This window comes from Ovis canadensis, chromosome 4, assembly GCF_042477335.2.
Source record: "Ovis canadensis isolate MfBH-ARS-UI-01 breed Bighorn chromosome 4, ARS-UI_OviCan_v2, whole genome shotgun sequence".
NCBI lineage: Eukaryota > Metazoa > Chordata > Mammalia > Artiodactyla > Bovidae > Ovis > Ovis canadensis.
The window spans coordinates 118059629-118080307 of NC_091248.1; the positions used below are offsets into that span (position 1 = coordinate 118059629).

At 45.0% G+C, this 20679-nt stretch overlaps 1 protein-coding gene across 4 annotated transcripts in view; it reads right to left on the reverse strand.

Moving 5' to 3' along the window:
* HIPK2 (homeodomain interacting protein kinase 2) overlaps nt 1–20679 on the reverse strand; it is a 234649-nt gene extending 213970 nt beyond the window's left edge. For all 4 annotated transcript variants that reach the window (XM_069588545.1, XM_069588544.1, XM_069588541.1 and 1 more), the window contains exon 1: nt 20526–20679. In XM_069588545.1, the coding sequence (XP_069444646.1) occupies nt 20526–20610 (85 nt within the window). In that variant the 5' untranslated portion in view covers nt 20611–20679. The remainder of the gene's footprint in view (nt 1–20525) is intronic.

The following is a 20679-nucleotide window of genomic DNA, read 5'->3' on the forward strand; positions in this document are numbered from 1 at the left end:
TAACACAGCTGATGTAACAGATCAAAAGCTACGTCAGCCTAACACAGTGGAAGTTGACTTCTTATAACAGTCCAGAGTCGGTGTTTAGCAGGTGGCCTTCCGAGCAGTGATGCAGGGACTCAGACTTCCTCCACTGGTGTGTGGGACCTTGGGGTCCTTGGCTTCCAGCTGAGAAACAAGAGAGAATGGGGATTCCCAGTGGGAGGTTTTCATGGGTGAGGCCTAGGCGTGGTGTTCCTCTCTTCTGTCCTCATTCCAAGGGTGTAACTCAGTCTTGTGGCTTCATCTAACCACAGGGGGGACTAGGAAACAGATCTATGGGAGGGTCCAGGAGAAGGAATGCAGATTATAGGAAACCTCACAGTCCTGGAACCACCAAAGCTCTGGTTCTGCACCAGGTCATGTTCAAAGAAATAGAGGTCACAAGAAATCATCACAAGGAAGTTAAATTTAAACCCTGGTTGCTGCCATTCAAGAAAACACCAAAAAAGAATCGTATTCTTAGTGCACAAACTCTGTAAGTCTTCTCTCAACCTTTGTGTGTGTCAAGTACTCACGGCAACCCCCCAAAGTCCTCTCCTCCCTACTCCAAGCTCCTAAATCTCTTTGCAGCTTAGATCGCTTGGACTTTTTCCTCCCTTTCACCCTAGCTGTGCCTCACTTAACCCTCTGAGCTTCAATTTCCCCATGTGTGAAATGAGAAACTTGAACAAGATGACCTTCATGTATTCAACACTCAAAGAATATTTATTTAAGTGCCCACTGGGCTAGACCAGCTCAAACATTCTCAGACACTACGAAAAGGGCAAAATGCTTAAATCAGGGACTTTCTCCCATGGTGACAGAGACTCTTACAAGAATTCACACCCCATAGGTTTTAACAGCCCTTTCGTGTAATAAGGAGACAGATTTTTCTGATAAAAATAAGGTCCTTATCTTTGTGTCATTAAGAAATGGTCAGCAAAACTCACTGCAATTTATGAAAAACAGCTTATACAACTGAAACTACCATTTCTTTAAAAAAGGCATTCTCTTTGGGGAATCCAGTTTCTAGAAGTGAGAAGATCAATACGTAACAATGTAGGCCTGGGAGTGTTTGCCATCTTACTGTTTAATACTTTATTGTTCTTGTTGTGGTCAAAGACTAGACTTTGATCTGAAGAAGGACCCTAGGCATATCTACCCAAAGCAGGGGACATGACGGGGCTACTGAAAAATAATGGATTTGAATTATATTCATTGATGACGTCAGTATTTCAGAGTCAGGTGCCTCAGGTAAGCCCACATTTGTAAAAAGAATTTGAAAACCCCTAAGTGTGCTGCGTGTGTCTTTGTGAGATCCTGGCAAAAGGTGCAAAAAGCTGCTTACCCCAGTCATTTCCGCTTCGGTCAGAACAAGGGTCAGGAATGGAGATGCGCGGTGATTAACTTTCTTTGCACATCTTTGGAGTTTTGCGTTTTTCTTTTTTTCCTTTTCTGGCAATGATGGCATGCATGTGTGTGTGCTCAGTTTCTTGGTTCTGTCTGACTCTTTTTGATACCGTGGACGGTAGCCTGCCAGGCTCCTCTGTCCATGGAATTCTTCAGGCAAGAACACTGGAATGGGTTGCCATTTCCTCCTCCAGGAGGTCTTCCTCAAGCCAGGAATTGTACCCGTGTCTCTTGTGTCTCCTGCATTGGCAGGCAGATTCTTTACCACTGAGCCAATGATTGCATACTTTGGAATTAAAAGAATTTTAAGTGTGATTTAAAGATACTAGAAGAATGAACCTATTTGCAGGGCAGGATAGAGATGCGGCAGTCAAGAATGGCCACGCGGACACACTGGGGGAAGGGAGGGAAGGATGAATCCGGAGGCCGAGACTGACCCGGACGCACCACCGTGTGTGAAACAGCAGCTAGTGGGAACCTACCCTACAGTGCAGGGAGCTCAGCCTAGCGCTCTGTGATGACCTGGACGGGTGGGGTGGGGTTGGGGTGGGAGGGAGGCTCAAGAGAGATGGGGTATATGTATGCATATAGCTGGTTGGCTTCATTGTACAGCAGAAACTGACACAACATTGCAAGGCACATATACTCCGATTTTAAAGGGGCAAATAAAAGTGAAAGTGTTAGTTGCTCAGACGTATCTGACTCTTTGGCACCCCATAGACTGGAGCCCACCAGGCTCCTCTGTCCATGGAATTCTCCAGGCAAGAAGACTGGAGTGGGTTGCCATTCCCTTCTACAGGGAATCTTCCCGACCCAGGGATGGAACCCCAGTCTCCTGCCTTGCAGGCAAATTTTTTTTATCATCTGAGACACCAGGGAAGCCCCTTTGAAGTGTGAGGGGGGATAAAGATATTAAACATAAACAAAGATGCATTTTCTTTTCTTTTCTAAAAAATATTTGTTTTTGGCCGCGCTGGGCCTTTGTTGCTGCACACCCGCTTTCTCTAGTTGCGTTGAGCCAGGGCTTCTCTTCGTTGCAAGGCTTGTAGTTGCAGTGGCCTCTCTTGTTGCAAAGCACAGGTTCTAGGCGTGAAGATTTCAGTCGTTGCGACACATGGGCTCAGAAGCTGGGATCTAGAGTGCGGGCTCAGTATTCATGACGTGGGGGCTTAGTTGTTTCTCGGCATGTGGGATCTTCCTGGACCCAGGATAGAACCTGTGTCCCCTGCGTTGGCAGGCGAATTCTCAACCACTAGACCACCAGGGAAGCAACCAAAGATGCATTTTATGATAACATGGATAACATGTAAACGGGTGGTAGTTTTCATGAAATTTAGAAAAAAGTGATGCGGAAGAGTGCATCTCTGTCTCCACACCACAACATTTATCCCCTGGGAAAGCACTTTCCAAAGCAGGACTTGTGTGTGTATCAGGTTATGCTGTTCCCCACAGCAAGTGCCCTGGAGACTCTGCCTCCACGCCTGGCAAGCTCGCTCCCCTTTAGAAATGTAATTTATCAGTTTCGTGTATATCAGAAGTGAGAGTGAAAGCCGCTCAATCATGTCCAACTCTCTGTGACCCCATGTGACCACATACAGTCCATGGAATTCTCCAGGCCAGAATACTGGAGTGGGTGGCCTTTCTCTTCTCCAGGGGATCTTCCCAACCCAGGGGTTGAACCCAGGTCTCCTGAATTGCACGTGGATTCTTTACCAACTGAGCTATCTGGAAAGCCCATACAACAGAAGGGAACAGGACTAATACTCAGACTGTAGATCTCTCGCTCTCATACACTGGTGCTGTGATGTGGGGCAAAAAACAAAGCCAGTCTGTGGTTTGGTTAGAGTGAATCAACTCATCAGATCCTGATGACTCTTGGCTAAAATGAAAACAAACAAACAAACAAACAAACAAAAAAATAGAGTTATCAAAACCACAAGGCTGAGGCCTGGACCCCAGCTCTGCAAGATTTGGTGGAGATGCAATCCCTCTCAGGCAAACAGCCAAGCAGCCTGACTCATGATCTGTTTGGTGGTTGGCTTCTGGCCTGTATTATCACCACTCTCCTGTCTTTATTCTCTCTGCAGTTCCCAGAGGTTGAAGATGCTGTCTTTTAGGTCAGTTTACTAGAGAACTTTGGGCTCCCCAGGTGGCGCTGGTGGTGAAGAACCCACCTGCCGATGTAAAAGACTTGAGAGATACGGGTTTGATCCCTGGGTTGGGAAGATCCCCTGGAGGAGGGCATAGCAACTCACTCCAGTATTTGAATTAAAACATTCATAGCCATGCAGGTGGTTATGCTTCGTGAATTCCACGAAGCAAATTTGGTTAGCTGGGATGTGGAACAGTGAGAAGGGTCAGGCACCTTGTCTGCTCAGACAGTCATAGGAGCTGAGCTTGCTCTGAGCCAGGCCTTTGTCTACTAAGGTCAAGTCTGCTGCGAAGGATGAATGAGGGAGGAGAGAAAGGCTTACTCTCACTCCTCTCCTCCAAAAGAAATGTCTCAGAAAATGCACTTTTTAAGTCATAAGCACCACTTGGTATTATCTGAGGTTCAGACAGGGGCTTCCCAGGTGGTGCTAGTGGTAAAGAACCTGCCTGCCAGTTCAGGAGATATAAGAGATGCAGTTTCAATCCCTGGGTCAGGTAGCTTCCCTGGAGGAGGGCAAGGCAACCTCCTCTCGCGTTCTTGCCTGGAGAGTCCCACGGACAGAGAAGGCTGGCGGGCTACAGTCCACGGGGTCATCAAGTCGGACGCGACTGGAGCGACTTAGCACACACGCATGAGGTGCAGATAAGAGGCCATTAGTGGGAAACTGGCGAAATGGTAACGGAAGAGAGGACCGATGTGTGTTTGATGTGACGTCATCTGACCTACACCAAGAAGGCCAATGTGGGCTATTTGTCTATAGCCTGCCTGATTCATGGCTAACTAGGATCACCAGTTCTACACATGCAATTGAGGGGTTATCTATCAGTTGAATGGCATAAATTAAAACTTCATGAGGAGGAAAAATGGCATAAAACATCTCTGTATGTATCCTACTTGTCACTGGTACATTTTAAAAGTATTTGTTGAACATCTACAAAGTGTCAGACATTGTTTTAGCACATGGCATCAATCAGTGAACACCTCTTACAATCTTGTAGTGCTAGGCAGAAGAGAAACCCAGCAGAAATGAACAAACAAATAATATCCAGGCAGCATGTGATCCTGGCCAAATGAAAGATTCATATTATAAATTCTATTGACTTTTAGGGGATGGGAAGATCACAGTCTGCTGAAATAGTCAAGAAAAGCTTAAATTTTGAGCCAGACATTTAGGGATGGATTTGATTTAGAAAGGCAGAGAAGAAAAGGAAACATATTTCACATGAGTTGGGGCAGCATAATAGCAGGAACATTTACAAAGTGCTCTATGGTTTGCAGGGCATTTTCTCATCCATGTTATAGAGTGGAAAATCAGCAAAGTGTTTCAGAGCCAAGAGCTGAGATGAAGCTGGCTTAACAGAAGGGAACCCATCCCTCCTTTTGCCTCCACGCTTTCTTCCAGGGCAGGGTTCATGGTTTCACAAGGACTTGCTAATCTAGAGCTCTTCTACAGGGGAATTTCTCCCCACAGATGTGGCAAAGGGAACCAGGAAGCTATATTCTTCTGGGTATCACTCACGAGTGTGTGTGTGTGTGTGTGTGTGCGCGCGCGTGCAAACTGACAGTTGGCATGGAGCACTGTATTTGGGGTGAATAAGACATTTTGCCGGAGAAGGCAATGGCACCCCACTCCAGTACTCTTGCCTGGAAAATCCCATGGATGGAGGAGCCTGGTGGGCTGCAGTCCATGGGGTCGCTAAGAGTCAGACACAACTGAGCGACTTCACTTTCACTTTTCACTTTCCTGCATTGGAGAGGAACTGGCAACCCACTCCAGTGTTCTTGCCTGGAGAATCCCAGGGACGGGGGAGCCTGGTGGGCTGCCATCTATGGGGTCCCACAGAGTTGGATACGACTGAGGCAACTTAGCAACAGCAGTAGCAGACCTTTTGCAGCTTATAATTTCAAATTAAGTGACTGCTGGACTTTGAAGGATTTCTCTTTCTTAGCCAGCCTTACCTCTCATCGCTTCCTAGTTCAGATCTGTTCTTCCTCCCCATTGCACAGCCCACGCCCCCGCCCCCGGCTTTCCCCCTTGTGCTCTTGCAATGTACTGCTTGCTCCACCAAAACAGGTCCTACCATCACCCTTCAGTTTTCAGGTCAAGCCCTAACCCATCACTAACTCCTCTCCATCTGTCTGTGCCATAGTGATTGTTTGCACCCAGTTCAGTTCAGTTCAGTCACTCAGTCATGTCCGACTCTTTGTGACCCCATGAATTTCAGCACGCCAGGCCTCCCTGTTCATCACCATTTCCTGGAGTTCACTCAGACTCATTCATGTCCATCGAGTCCGTGATGCCATCCAGCCATCTCATCCTCGGTTGTCCCCTTCTCCTCCTGCCCCCAATCCCTCCCAGCATCAGAGTCCTTTCCAATGAGTTAACTCTTCGCATGAGGTGGCCAAAGTACTGGAGTTTCAGCTTCAGCATCATTCCCTCCAAAGAAATCCCAGGGTTGATCTCCTTCAGAATGGACTGGTTGGATCTCCTTGCAGTCCAAGGGACTCTCAAGAGTCTTCTCCAACACCCTCCTCATCTCTATAATGGTTCTTACTATTAGGTGGAGGTGTAACATATCCTTTTGAAAATCCAATGAATGCTTTGGACACTGGATGCATATAGGCAAAAAAAAAGTGTCTAATTTCAAGAGACTTATGTTTCCTTGAGAACTTCACTCTCATAGTACACATTTCTTTGATGCAAACCATATACTTCAATGCTTTCAAATATACTTTTCTATTATTTTGTCTAACATATATTTTAATGTCACAATTAGAAGTAACCTTGAAAATAAAGCTATTTCAGAATATTTGGTAGCCCTCATAGAATTAGGTAGAATACAGAGTACATGGGGGGTATACAATAATAGAAAAAAAGAATGGATAAACAAACTGTGGTACATCCGTACAATGGAATATCATTCAGTGATGAAAACAAATGAGCTATGAAACCACAGAAAGATGTGCGAAAACCTTAAATGCATCGTGCCAAATGAAAGAAGCCAGTCTGAAAAGGCCAGATGCTATGTAATCCTAACTGCGACATTCTTGAGTAGGCAAGCCCGTGGAGACGTTAAAAAGCTCATTGGTTTCCAGAGATCCTGGGGGGAGGGCAGGATAACAAAGAAGATCTCAGGGGATCTGGGGGGCAGTGAAACCATTCTCTCTGATCCTGTAATGGTGGATACATGTCACTGCACATTTGTCAAAACCACAGAACTTATAACACCAAGAGTGAACCCTAGTGTGCACTGTGGACTTCAGTCAATAATATATCAATACTGGCTTATTAATTGTACAAATGTACTATACTAAGGTTTGCAGTTGTTCTTTAGTCGCTAAGTTGTGTCCAACTCTTTTTAGTCGCTAAGTTGTGTCCAACTCTTTTGTGACCTCCATGAACTATAGCCTGCCAGCTTCCTCTCTCCCTGCAATATCCCAGGCAAGAACACTGGAGAGGGTTGCCATGCCCTCCTCCAGGGAATCTTCCCCACTCGTGTATCGAACCCGTGTCTCCCATGTCTCCTGCACTGGCAGGTGGATTCTTTACCACTGAGCCACTGAGGGAAGTCAACTAAGTTAAGATGTTAATAACAGAGGAAACTGGGGAGGGGTAATAATGGGAATTCTGTATTTTCTGCTTCCTTTTTCTATAAAATTTCTGAACTTCTAAAACTGTCCTAAAAATACAGTCTATGAGTGTTTGACTATGAGTCTATGACTATTGGGATAGAGAATATGCAACTCCTAGCTGCGATGCAAGTGTTTTAGCTTTTCAGAGGCTGTATCTATTGGTGTTAACGTCAATTAAACTTGCTGTTGGACATCATGGTGACATAATATCCAGGATTTTTAAATGAACTAACTGAATTATTAATATTAAGATATGTTCTCATAATATGCTGCGGCTGCTAAGTCGCTTCAGTCGTGTCCGACCCTGTGCGACCCTATAGACAGCAGCCCACCAGACTCCTCTGTCCCTGGGATTCTCCAGGCAAGAATACTGGAGTGGGTTGCCGTTTCCTTCTCCAATGCATGAAAGTGAAATGTGAAAGTGAAGTCGCTCAGTCGTGTCCGACTCTTTGCGACCCCAGGGACTGTAGCCCACCAGGCTCCGCTATCCATGGGATTTTCCAGGCAAGAGTACTGGAGTGGGGTGCCATTACCTTCTCCAGTTCTCATGATATAGGCTCAGTCCAATCCTAATGTCAATGAAAGATTCGACATGATTATTATCATTACTATTATTTTATCCGTATCATGCAGCAGGTGGAATATTAGTTCCAGGACCAGAGATCCAACCTGGGCCCCTGCAGTGAAAGTGGAGAATCTTAACCACTGGATTGCCAGGGAAGTGCAATGATTCAACATTTAATACACATTTCAATGTGAAAAATCCCATTAGCATGTAATTAGTGAGTCAGACATAAACGGAAAGAAGGCCTACCAAGACATGGTAGTTGCTTAAAAGAGTTCTTTCTTGGTTTCTGTCTATACTCCTAACATAAGCTTGGAGGAAAAGCCTCATCTCTCTGGAACAAAATGAGTATTTGGGGCCACATAATATCAGTTTAGTGAGTAAAGGGCCAATACGGAGTCTTGTTCTCAACTTTGAAGGAACATAGTTAGAGGTGACTGACCCAGGAAACTTCTCCCCTGAGGTTATTTTTGCCTGAATTGATTACTCTGAGGTCAACCAAGGATTTTGGCCACAGTATTAGCCATTTGCCCCACATTGATTCTTACATAATATCATCTTGTTTGGTTTTTTAAAAGCCTGAATTGATAGAGTGACCATTCCAAAGTCCTAGTATTTGGTTCCTCTTAACAAGTAAAGCTAATCGTGCAGTGATTCAGCTGCTTGGGTGGAAAGTGATCCATTATGAGACGAGAAAAAAGGAAAGCTTTCCCTCTACTCAACCATCCTTTTCAATCCCAAACAAATGTCCCAACTCTTTTACCTTCCTGATTGCTTTTTGGCTTTGGGGGGAAGAGAGGGAAAGAGAGAAGTGTTAAGTCAAGGGTCAGCAAATGAAGGTTCCCAGGTGTCCCTGGGTCGCTCTGCTGTCCCCTGGGTCCACTCACACAGGACACAGAGGACGCAATATTCCAGCTTCCCAAGGAGAGCCATGCTGCCCTCTCAGTGACTTTTGACCTCAACCGCTGTTCTGGCCATGCAAAGTATTAATTTGATTCTGTTTATTATCTTCTTCAATAATTACAAAAATAATGTTTTCCAGATAAAAAAAAGACACTGCTTGCTTCGACTCTTCTCCTTGATGATTCGTGATATTCATTCAAGGTACATAGCCTGGGGGTCACCATTGTATACACATAATAAATCTTAGTTTATCTGGAATCCAGGCAGTCATGAAGCTTGGATGACAAGGATTTTTCCTTCTTTTTTAACAGACAGAAGTCAGGGAGGACAGTCACTGCTCAGACAAGTGTTGTTCTGAATCTCTGAGCTCTGTAGGGGAGAAGTTGGGTGAGCAGGCAAACTGAGACAGACGACAAGTGAGCCAGAGGGAAAGAACTAAGTTGTTGAAGCAGGAAGAGAAAAAGGCATTTAAGGGAAGGAAGATAAAACATGGAAGCTAGGAGGGAAGAAGGGGCTTGTCAGCAGGGGGGGATTGGGGAGACTGAGTGGGTGGAGCAAGTTTTTGCTGTGCTATGAACAGAGGCAGCCAGGTATATTGTTCTGCAAACCACATTAATAGCTGCCTACCATATGGCTTCTGAGATAGGTGGGGAAAGCAAAGACAGAAAATAAAAGGTTAGTCAGCTGTGCTAACACTGAAAAAGAACCTGTAAATTTTGAGAAGGGAGAGAACAGGAGCCCTCTAAGGTAGAGATCAGTGTCTTTGTACATTTCATCTATCAAGGTTCAAAGAGGACGTTTTCCCAAACCACGTTAGTTCTATCTCAAAGTTTCAAACCAACCATAACTCATGTTCTTAATGGTGACCCTGAAGCATGGTAAGAACCTAAAGGAAACTTCTGAATTTTCAGAGATTAGTTATGTTGAGTATGGTTTGACTAGCAAATGCAGATTGAATGTTAAGTGAATGTTGGTGAATGTTAAGTGAATGTTGGTATCTTCACATTTTTGGAAGATTGTGAATCCACGTGTGAAAGAGAAAATCACCATGCAGTTCATTTGACAACCAGTTTAGACATCAGATCTGATGCCATTAACTGTGTTTATTGGCTGATGGACATTTCCGTCTGGGAGTCCTATCATCATTTTAAAACATTATCGGAAATTGCCTCATCTCTCCACCTGTCCTTTTCTGGAACATTGGTATCATTCATCTTTCATTTTACCTTTGATTCTCTTTTCTTTATCTCCAAGGGCTGCCAACTATTTCTTCCAAATTTTTCAGTCGCTCCTCAACATCCTCACTGCCCTAAATTTTGCCCTGGTGGGCTTCCATGGTAGCTCAGCTGGTAAAGATCTGCCCTCATGGAGGGGACCCTGGTTCAACTCCTGGGTCAGAAAGATCCCCTGAAGAAGGGATAGGCTACTCACTCCAGTATTCGTGGACTTCCCTGGTAGCTCAGCTGGTAAAGAATCTGCTTGCAACGTGGGAGACCTGGATTAGATCCCTGGGTTGGGAAGATCCCCTGGAGGAGGGAGGCTATCCACTCCAGTATTTCTGGCCTGGAGAATTCCACTGTATAGAGGGGAAGGTGAAAGTGTTAGTCACTCAGCTGTGTCCGACTCTTGGACTGTAGCCCACCTGGCTCCTCTGTCCATGGGATTCTCCAGGTAAGAATACTGGAGTGGGTTGCCATTTCCTTCTCCAGGTGATACAAGGTTGCAGAGTGGGACACGACCGAGTGACTTTCCCTTTCATTTTCCTTACTTACTGGCCTGCCTCTCCACTCTTTTTATTCATGGTGCACTCATCCTAGAACAACTTTCTCAACATTGCTTTCATCCGGATCCAATCTCAGAGCCCAGAAGGTCTTTGTGTTACCCTGGCAGCCAGCCTTAGCCTGCCCTGCCTGACTTATTATCAAGTCTTATCTGTTCATTTCTGGGCACCCTCCAACCACATCTCTTCCTGTGGGGAGCAAGTTTTCACACCAGAAACTTGTGGATCACCCTGTACTCCTCCCTTTCTTTTATCCACCACTCTGCTCTGTGGGCTTCCCTGGAGGCTCAGCGGCAAAGAGCGTGCCTGCAATGCAGGAGACATGGGTTCCATCCCTGGATGGGGAAGATCCCCTGGAGAAGAAATGGTAACCCACTCCAGTATTCTTGCCTGGAGACAAATGTGCCAGTCTGGTGGTACCAGCTCACCCGTGCCTTCTCGCTGCACTTCAGATAAAAATTCAAAACCCTACTGTCACCTCCAAGGTCCTACATGACTGCCTCCCTGCCTCCTTCCCCCAGACCTCACGTCACCTGATCACACTGGCCTCACCGTGCTGTCTCACCTCACCCAGGGTCTCCGCCCACTGCCCGTTTGGACCACTCTTCTCTCTGCTTGAACGGCAGGTGCCTTCTCACCTCTGGGCTCTTGGCTTCAATATCATATCTTCAGGGAAGACCTTCTGGGCCTCCCTAAGCACTGCCATTGCTTCTTTCCACCATTATTCCTGTTGCCATGTTCATTTCCTCCAAATGTTTCATCCTAATTTGCAGTTATTTTGTTTATTTGCGTTTTGTCTGTCTGCCCTCTGGACTCTAAGTTCCAAGAGGGTCTAGACCATGTCTGTCTTGTTGACCATCATTTCTCCAGCTTCAGCGCAATGCTCAACCTACTAGGTTTGCATCAATTGAATACACTAGCTGTTATAATACTATTTTACTGTTTATGTTATTATGAATTTGTATATTATTATTATTAAATTTTTATTTATGTTTCTTCATGATTCCAGACTTTGTGGATAGGAACATCCTCTCTTCTTGTTAGAGATGTCTGTGCCTTTTCCTACCTCCCCTTGTCTCCTCTGGCGCATTCTCCCATGGGCATTCTCACTCTCCTAAATTTACAGTCTTTTCCCATCGACTGTTTAACTTTTTCTTTCACCTTAAAAAACTCTCATATGACTCAATCACACCTTTCTTCTTCTTTTTATACAAACCTGCCATAGGAATAGTCTAAGGCATACGTGCTAAGTCACTTCAGTCGTGTCCAACTCTTTGCAACCCTATGGACTATAGCCCACCAGGCTTCTGTGCCCATGGGATTCTCCAGGCAAGAATACTGGAGTGGGTAGCCATGCCCTCTTCCAGGGGATCTTAGTGCCTCAGGGAACAAACCCATGTCTCTCCATCTCCTGTGTTAGCAGGCCAGGTCTTTACCACTAGCATCACCTGAGAAGCCCAGGAATAGCCTATACCCAACTATAGACTCTCATTTATTTCCTCACTCTCATCTATTTCTTCCCTGTATTCAAAGTCTTCCTATCAAGTGTTTTTAATTACTTCCAATTAATTTCAGAAGCACTTTTTAGAAAACTTGGAAAATAATCCCACTGGTATTTTACTTAGGATCACATTAACTTTGGTTAGCTTTGTTAGTTTGAGGGGAATTAATATCTTTGTAATATGGAATTCCTTCTAATCAAGGACCCAATACATTTTTCCATTCATGTATTTTTAAATTAAATGATGTTTTCTTTGTGTTGGTCCTTTCATAGTATTGTTTAGTTTCCCCTCAATATTCAACAGTTTCAATAGAGTATGTCTAATCTTGGACTCTTCTTTATTAATTTTGCCTGACACATAATGAGCTTTGATCCATGATTATAGGTCTTGCTTCAACTTAAAAAGATTTTCTTTTCTAATAGCCTTATATTATCATATATTACCCTTATAATATTATTTAAAAACTAGATTTCTGTTGTTTATCCTCTAATTCCAGACCTGGTTTCAGATAATTTTGGCCTATTTGTCCTTTTCTCTATTGTGAAATAAGGCCCCAAGCTAGTCTTTCTTTTCATGGCTTGAATTTTATTTTGTGTCAGTTCTAACCACAGTGTATGCTAAATTCCTTCAAAATTCCACTGGCATTAAATGCTTGCTTTCATTATTTTCTTAATTCTGACAGCTCCCTTATATTACAAAGTTGACTCATCTCATTTTTTACCTTTTGTTTCATGGAGCCTATACTTTTTATTTTGCTTTCTAGCAAATGTAACTTAAATTTACTTCTATTTTCTATGGTAGTTTTTTCTTTCAATATGTAATTTTAACATTTCTTGAGTGTTGTGTTTATCTTCATTCAAGTTACAGAATTATTTCATAGGTCACTTTTTTTTTTTTCTCTTCATTTATTTTAGAGTGAAGAAAGATTTGTCTTGACTAAACATTCACTCCAGGTCTCTCCCTCCTTCTTCCTTTTTTTCCTCTCTCTCCTTCCTCTTGAAACCCTCTTCTTGGCCTTCTCTCTTGCTTCGTTCTCAAAAGTGAGTCTCTGACTGAGCCTCTCCGTCCACCCCTTTTCCCTCAGCTCCTTGCTTCTCCCCTTTACTCCATCCTCTGCCTGCTATTCTTTCCACTCTAGACACTCTCCTTGGCAGCCTCACATGCCCTAATGTTTTCACTGCCATCCCTACACTGATGGTGTCCTGTCCAGCCCAGCTGCCTTTGCAGCTTCCTTTAAGCCACCAGTTGTCTGCAGGATATTCTTTCCCAGTACTCATGGACCAGACACCGAAAATTCAGTACCCTGGGCTCACAGAATACACCTCCCCCACGGTGAGCGAGTCCATCTAGCCCAGCAGGTGTCCCTGACCTCTAGTTCAGCCACTCTCCAGGCGGGTGATGCTCCCCGCTTCTGTGAGGATGATCACCCCTCTTAAACTTCCTTGACGTCTCCAGCCCCAGCTCCTCAAGGTGGCTGCAAGTTCATGTGGGGTCTGGCCTCCTATACCTTCCTCCTGCTGGGTTCTCTCCCCAGCTCTCCACTCAGCTTGGAGGGCCCACCTCCCACCTTTATTTTTTGTGTTCTTGTCCTCGCCCACTGTTAAATGACCTTCTGGGGAGGAAATAACCCCTGGTCTGTAGCCCTTGTGTCTTTTCTGGTGTAAACATGACCATCACAGTCAATTTCGGTCTAACCTGATGTGAGTTAATGTGGAGCTGGGAAGAGTAGCCTCCATTAGACAGTATTTCCATCATACACATATTAATACATTAGCCCTAAAAACCCTCGAGGCATAGATAATAGTAAAATGTAATACAGTAATTAGGAAGTAATACATTTTCAGTATTTGTTATCTTTGCTTTTCATATTATCTAATTGTAAATGAATATAATTCAATTGTTAATAATGACCATGTTTTACAACCAGCTTGCAAGATTCCTAAATATTTAATGATCAGTCCTAGCGAACTGGTTTGAACCAGCTCCAGGGCACCACTGACCCCTTTCCCAGAGCTCCCTCCTCCCCACTGACATCCAGTCAATGCATGTCCTTTTAGGGGTTAGCGCTGCTTAGGCAGGGAAACCTGAGTCTCATTTGTCTCAACCATTGTTCTTACCACATTGAGTCTGTTTATACACCTATCACTCCTCCTATTCCATGAGTTTCTTGAGGGCAGAGGCTGTGTCTTTGTGATCCCAGTACAGTGCCTGGTACAAAGTGGACACTCAGTAAACCATAGTTCAAAGAATGGATGATGCCTTCCTGGTTGGTACCATCCTTTCCTCATCCATATCCCTTCCCATCCAGTATAGGAAGGGCCTTTGGCTGCATGATGGAACAGTGTTCTGGGTTTCAATGAAAACAATGCTTGCTGATTGGATTAACTGACCAAGTGAACTAGACCATTTACAGGTGAGAACAGTTTACCCACATACATTAGAGGTAGGAAAGGGTGTACAACAAGTCTCCAGACATGGGGCTCCCATGCCTATCACAGCTCATGTCTATAGGATGCAAATTCATCACTCATGGGAAAGTGGCCACTCAAAGAAAGCGCTTGTACACATTTGATGTCCTGCAGCCTTTGAAGCTCAGATTTAGTCTTTTTTACAGAATGAAAATTAACATGCTAAAGCATCATTCTGACTGATAAACAAAATCAGACCACAGGGCTTCCCTGGTGGCTCAGTGGTAAAGAATCTGCCTGCCGATGCAGGAGACATGGGTTCAGTCCCTGACTGGGGAAGATCCCACAAGCTGTGGAGCAATTAAGCCCATTTGCCACAACTGTTGAGCCTATGCTCCAGGGCCTGGCAGCCACAGCCATGGAGCCCATGTCCCACAGCTATTGAAGCCCACACACCCTGGAGCCTGTGCTTTGCAGCAAGAGAAGCCCCTGAAATGAGAAGCCTGAGCATCGCAATCGGAGAGTAGCCCCCACTTGCTGCAGCGGGAGAAAAGCTCTTGCGGCAGTGAAGCTCCGGCACAGCCAAAGATAAATAAATAAAAATTAAAAAAAAGAGAAATCAGACCAGTCCACCAGGAAGACGGAACAGTGACTGAGCATTTCTGCATAACAAATACTGTATTAGCCACGGGGATGGATCAATGGAAAAGGAATCGGGAAATGTCCTGATGAGGTTTTTTCAGGTTTTCAACTGAATGCTTGTCGTCTTAATGACATAGACTCTAATTTCTCAGCATTTGCAGAGTCACTCACTTTTTTTTGTAGCTGATGGACCACATAGACTATGGTCTAGAGTGATATATCTGTAGATGTGAAGGGGTAGGAGTGCATTTTCTAGAACTGTTATTTCATACTTCCCTAGGATGATGTGTTTATACAAGGCATCTTTATGTTTTCCAAGAAGATTCAACTGTTCCATTAAGCAGCAGCAAAAGCAAGAGTCACTTCTCTCTCACAGATTTCAATCTCAGCAAGATTTATATTTCACAAATAAATATTTAAAAGCAAATCATAACAGACTGACAACCAACATTACCACACATACCCAAACTACGCCAGTTAGTCTGGGTCCCCTTCTCCTAGGAATTAGGTGTTTTTGAAACCTATGCCGATTTCACTGTCAGCTGAAAGAAAAGTCTATGTGTCTTTATGGCTCTGTCTACACACACACACACACACACACACACACACACACGTCTGAAAAGCAAAATCAGAAGACTGAGGTTACTCTGCTTTAACTCATTCAAGCAAATAGAATTTGAAAGAACTTGCTTTTTTGATTTGATTCAGCCTAAACAATTGATATTTCTTGATATCTCCTTTTATCAACCCTGAATATTCATTGGAAGGACTGATGCTGAAGCTCCAGTACTTTGGCTACCTGATTCGAGGAGCCTACTCATTGGAAAAGATTGAGGGCAGGAGGAGAAGGGGGTGACAGAGGATGAGATGGTTAAATGGCATCATTGACTCAACGGACGTAAATTTGAGCAAGCTCCAGGAGATAGTGAAGGACAGGGAAGCCTGGCATGCTGCAGTTCATGGAGTCAAAAAGAGTTGGACACAACTTAGGGACTGAACAACAATATCTCCTTTTACAGGGGATATTATATCTTACCTATGAGGGGCACAAATCTATATATACTCTGCACATGAAGTCACTCTTTGTCACCTTGGATAACGGGCCCCCTCTGTGCTAGACAGATAGTACCCAAGAGTCTAAGGTTCACGAGCAAAGGCATGTTGTGGGTGACAGTGGTGCCTCTCTAGCTGGATGTGGCAAAAGAGAGCTGTGCCCACAGTTCATCTGGCAGCCGAGGGAGTTCATTGGAAGCAGACAGAATGGCATGGGTGGGCTGTTTCGCTTGTCTTTGGAAAGCGATATCTTTGGAGGATTGAATATCTCTGTTCCAGATGATTCTGGACTAGAAATGATTCCCTGGCATGACTGGGGCTCTGGAAAAGGGACTCTGTGGCACTCACTTCTAGAAGAAAGATCTAGACATGGTCTGCAGACTCAAGAATTAACCGTTAAAAGAAAAAATAAGGGAAGGAAGAAAAAAGGAAAAGGACCTTTTCATTCTGACAAGAACCTCAGGAGTAGTTAACCCTGAAGACGGAAATAGCAAATGACCTTTGGTGAGGGATATTCTCTGAGCTTTTCAAGCAGGATTGACTGCTTTATAATACTTCACAAGGCATGGAAAGTTCCCTTATCATGGATGAGAAATATCCCCTTTAAAATGAGCAAAGCCTTAAATTACTCCATACAACAGTGTCTGGCCAGGTGGAATATTTCAACCCTGCATTCCCAGGCCTGTACCCTTCAGAGCAATTGTATTTCATAAATTAAAAGGAATGTGCCTGGAGAAGGTGGTTGAGACACGGAAATGGTCATAAATCTGGGGTTCAAGGGCTTCTAGCCCCCCAGATCAAGGCTCTCAAGTGCTGGCCTTGGCACAACTGAATTCCTGCCATAGGACAGTCTTATGGAAGGTGGAAGTTCAGTATCTTATGTGTATTTCTGATCATCATTCTTGAAAAGCTGCAGTGTATAGGAATGTTAAAAGACCTCTCTTTTTCCATTACACCATAAAAGGTTAGATGGAACCTCTTTCCAAAGCAAAGATAAGTAGGTTGAAATGTTCTACACTCTGTGGCCAAGGCTGAATTCCTACTGAGCAAATAATACATGAGCACACAGAGGTGATGTTGACCCCACATTGTTGGGGTGAACTTCTCAGAGAGACTCAGACGGAACTAACACCTTCTCCCATGAACTTATGCAGCCCAAATCAAAAGTTTTCCCAGAAGTTTTTCTTTTCCATTACAAAAATAATACATATTCCAGCTAGATTTTTTAAAGAACTCCAGACAAACCTAAGGAAGAAAATTTCCCTTGCTTTTTCTTTGCCAAAACTTGACGTTTGCCCTGTCTTGCATTTTGTGGATTAGGTCTTAAGAAAGACAGCACTCTTCCTAGAGATGGGTTTCAAAATGAGTAGGAGGGGCAGGAAAGGAGGAGCGGAGGTAGAATACAACATTTCTCCACATTTCTGTTTCCTTTTTGGGAGGAAGGAATGGAGATCCCCAATGTTCCTGCATGAATAACGCGGCACTCGATCAGCTTCCCATGTAAAATCGAAGGCCAGGATGTGGTGTTCAGACATCTCCCAACATTGGGCCAATGATGTCCTTTTGCCCACCTTGGAGGTATCTTATCTTTCCCCTCTTGTGTAAGTCATTTCATGCCACCACAGGACTGTCTGCCAAGAAAAAACACTGCTAGTGAAGGGGCTGAGGAAAACTTACTACCCACCGGGCGGTTTATAGCTTCCGGAAAAGTGATCAAGATAAAAGAATGTCAGGGTTCCTTAGGTTTATCCAAATGTTTAGCTATTTTGCATCTTCTTCTTTTGAATAATAACACCCATGACTAATGAACTATGTCCTCAGACCCTGGATTGGGTACCCAAATCCCATCATAACTACTTCTAATTTTGTAAAGCCAAATCCATCTTACCTGTGTCAGGAACCCTAGAACTCAAACTCTGGATTTTTACAGATCTTATAGCTGTGTTGTTTAGTTGCTAAGTCATGTCTGACTCTTTTCTGACCCCATAGACTGTAGCCCACCAGGCTCCTCTGTCCATGGGATTTTCCAGGCAAGAATACTAGAGTGAGTTGCCATTTCCTTCTCCAGAAGCATCTTCTTGACCCAGGGAATAATTGTGCTAAATGTTAGCAAATGCTAGGCTCATTGATGATAGACACAGAATGTACTTCTTTTTTCTGCCAAAAGCAGGTGTAAATTGGAGTTATGACCTTTGGGACCCCATCTCCAAAGTAGCTGGGATGCATGAGGGGAGGATATAATGGGAGCTTCCAAGTCCTATGCTCACTCTCTCTACTCTTCAGGAGCGAAGTCTTCACTGCCTGTCTGTTGGTGCATCTTTCTTTCTTTTTAATATTTATTTATTGTAATTGATATTTTTTCTTTTTAATATTTGTTTATTTGTTTAATGAGACTTCCCTGGTGGCTCAGATGGTAAAGCATCTGCTTACAGTACAGGAGACCCAGGTTCAATCCCTAGGTCGGGAAGATCTCCTGGAGAAGGAAATGGTGACCCACTCCAGTACTCTTGCCTGGAAAATCCCACAGACAGAGGAGCCTGGTAGGCTACAGTCCATGGGGTCACAAAGAGTTGGACACATATTTGTTTAATACTTGTTTATACGTTCTGCACATGGGATCTTCAGTCTTTGTGGCCACAGGCAGGATCTTGAGTTGGGGCATGCAAACTCTTAGCTGCATGGGATCTAGGTGGGATCTAGTTCCCTGACCAGGGACCGAATCCAGGCCCCCCTGCGTGGGGAGCGCCGAGTCTCAGCCACTGGAACCCCCAGGGAAGTCCCTGGATGGTATTTCTTTTTTTTTTTTAGAAATCTGGGATTACAATTTTATTGAAGGGAAAGTTGCTCAGTCGTGTCCGACTCTTTGCGACCCCATGGACTGTAGCCTACCAGGCTTCTCAGTCTGTGTGATTTTCCAGGCAAGAGTACTGGAGCGGGTTGCCATTTCCTTCTCCATGGATGGTATTTCTATTGGACTATTCATGTGGCTTACGTGCCTCCCCTGGCATCACTGTCCCCCTTGTCTGCCCTGAATGGAACACTTAATGTGAGGGTGTATCATCCCCTCAGTACAGACAAATCCTCAGAGGGCGAGGTAGCCTGAGTCCCCCTCTCTGCATAGCCCTGTGAGGAGCAGGCTTCCCTCCGACCCTCAGCTTACTTCTCCATCTGCTCAGGCCACCACCTGGGCAACCACTCTTGTTCTCCATGAAGAGGAAACCCTGGAGCCCAGGGTTTCAGTCCTCACCCTGGCACGCAGGCTCACTGGGGAGGTGGCTGGTGGGTCCACGTCAGATTCAGGAAGCTGGACTCTGACCGCTCTCTGCTCAGTGGAGCACATGAAAGTGCTGCCGGGTCAGCGGGCGAGCAGCCCGGGTTCTAGTCTTGTCTTTGTCAAAGTTCACTTAACCTGACTGAGCTGGAGTGTAACCGCTTGGTCAAGCAGGCACCCTCTGGCCCTGCCTAAACCTGAGGGCGCTTGTCACTGCATGCTCAGTCGTTTCAGTCGTGTCTGACGCTTTGCAACCCCATGGACTGTATGTAGCCTGCCAGGCGCATGGGATTCTCCAGGCAAGAATACTGAAGTGGGTAGCCTTTCCCTTCTCCAGGGGATCGTCCCAACCTAGGGACTGAACTCCGGTCTCCTGTATTGCAGGCAAATTCTTTACTGTCTGAGCCACCAGGGAGGCCCTAGGAATCTGAGCACAGGTGGGGAATTAGACGCAAATTCTGACACTGTATAACAAGAGAAGGGCAGCTTTACCGAACTGTGCTCCCCAGAATTAGGGGAATTCAAGCAGAGACCCCGCGGACTAGCTTCCAGGGATGCTCTGAAGGTGGAAGGCTAGAGGAGGTGCCTGGAGTCTCTGCCTGGTTTTCCAAAGATTGTGATTCTCCAAACTTTCCCAAAGATGGTAATATGGGACTGAAAGAGCACTGACCTGGAGTCCTCATATAGATGCCGCCTCCTGTGGTCTTGACTGGGGTCTGATGTCCTGGGTCACCCAGTGGTGAGCTCCTTCCTTGGGACCTTTCTCATCCTTCTTCCTCTCCCAGACCCTGACCCTAAGTCTCTCACCTCATGGGTGGTCCAGAGTGTTCGCTGAAGGACAATACCAGGCTTGGCTCCTCTGACCTCAGCTTGGAGCCCAAGTCCTGTTTCAAATTCAAACTGGCTTGGCCAGTTTACAAAACTTGTTGGGAGAAGGACGGCTTGCATGATATCGACAGTGAGCATGATTTGAATCTCAGTGTTGCCATCCAAGTGTTTTACGTAAGGGAATGTGAATTTGAGGCAGACCTTAGCCTGGCTGGTCTGTACTGTACTGGCCTTGCTGTACTATTGCTGTGGAAGTGGCGTAGGGAGCAGGACAAATCGGAGGACAGGGCAGATATGAAAAAGAGACAGATAGACGGGAAGATGTTCAGTGACGCAATCCATTGGCATAGGGTTTACCCTGCAGCTCCCAGGCTTCTTCTGGCAATTTTCCTAGCTTCCAGGTAGCTTGACCAAGCAGACAGAATAATGTGGCCACTTCCATGAAGAGGGTACCTCTTTCCCTATGTACGTGGGTAATCTGTGGCTCACTCAACAGAGCAAAAGCAGCGAC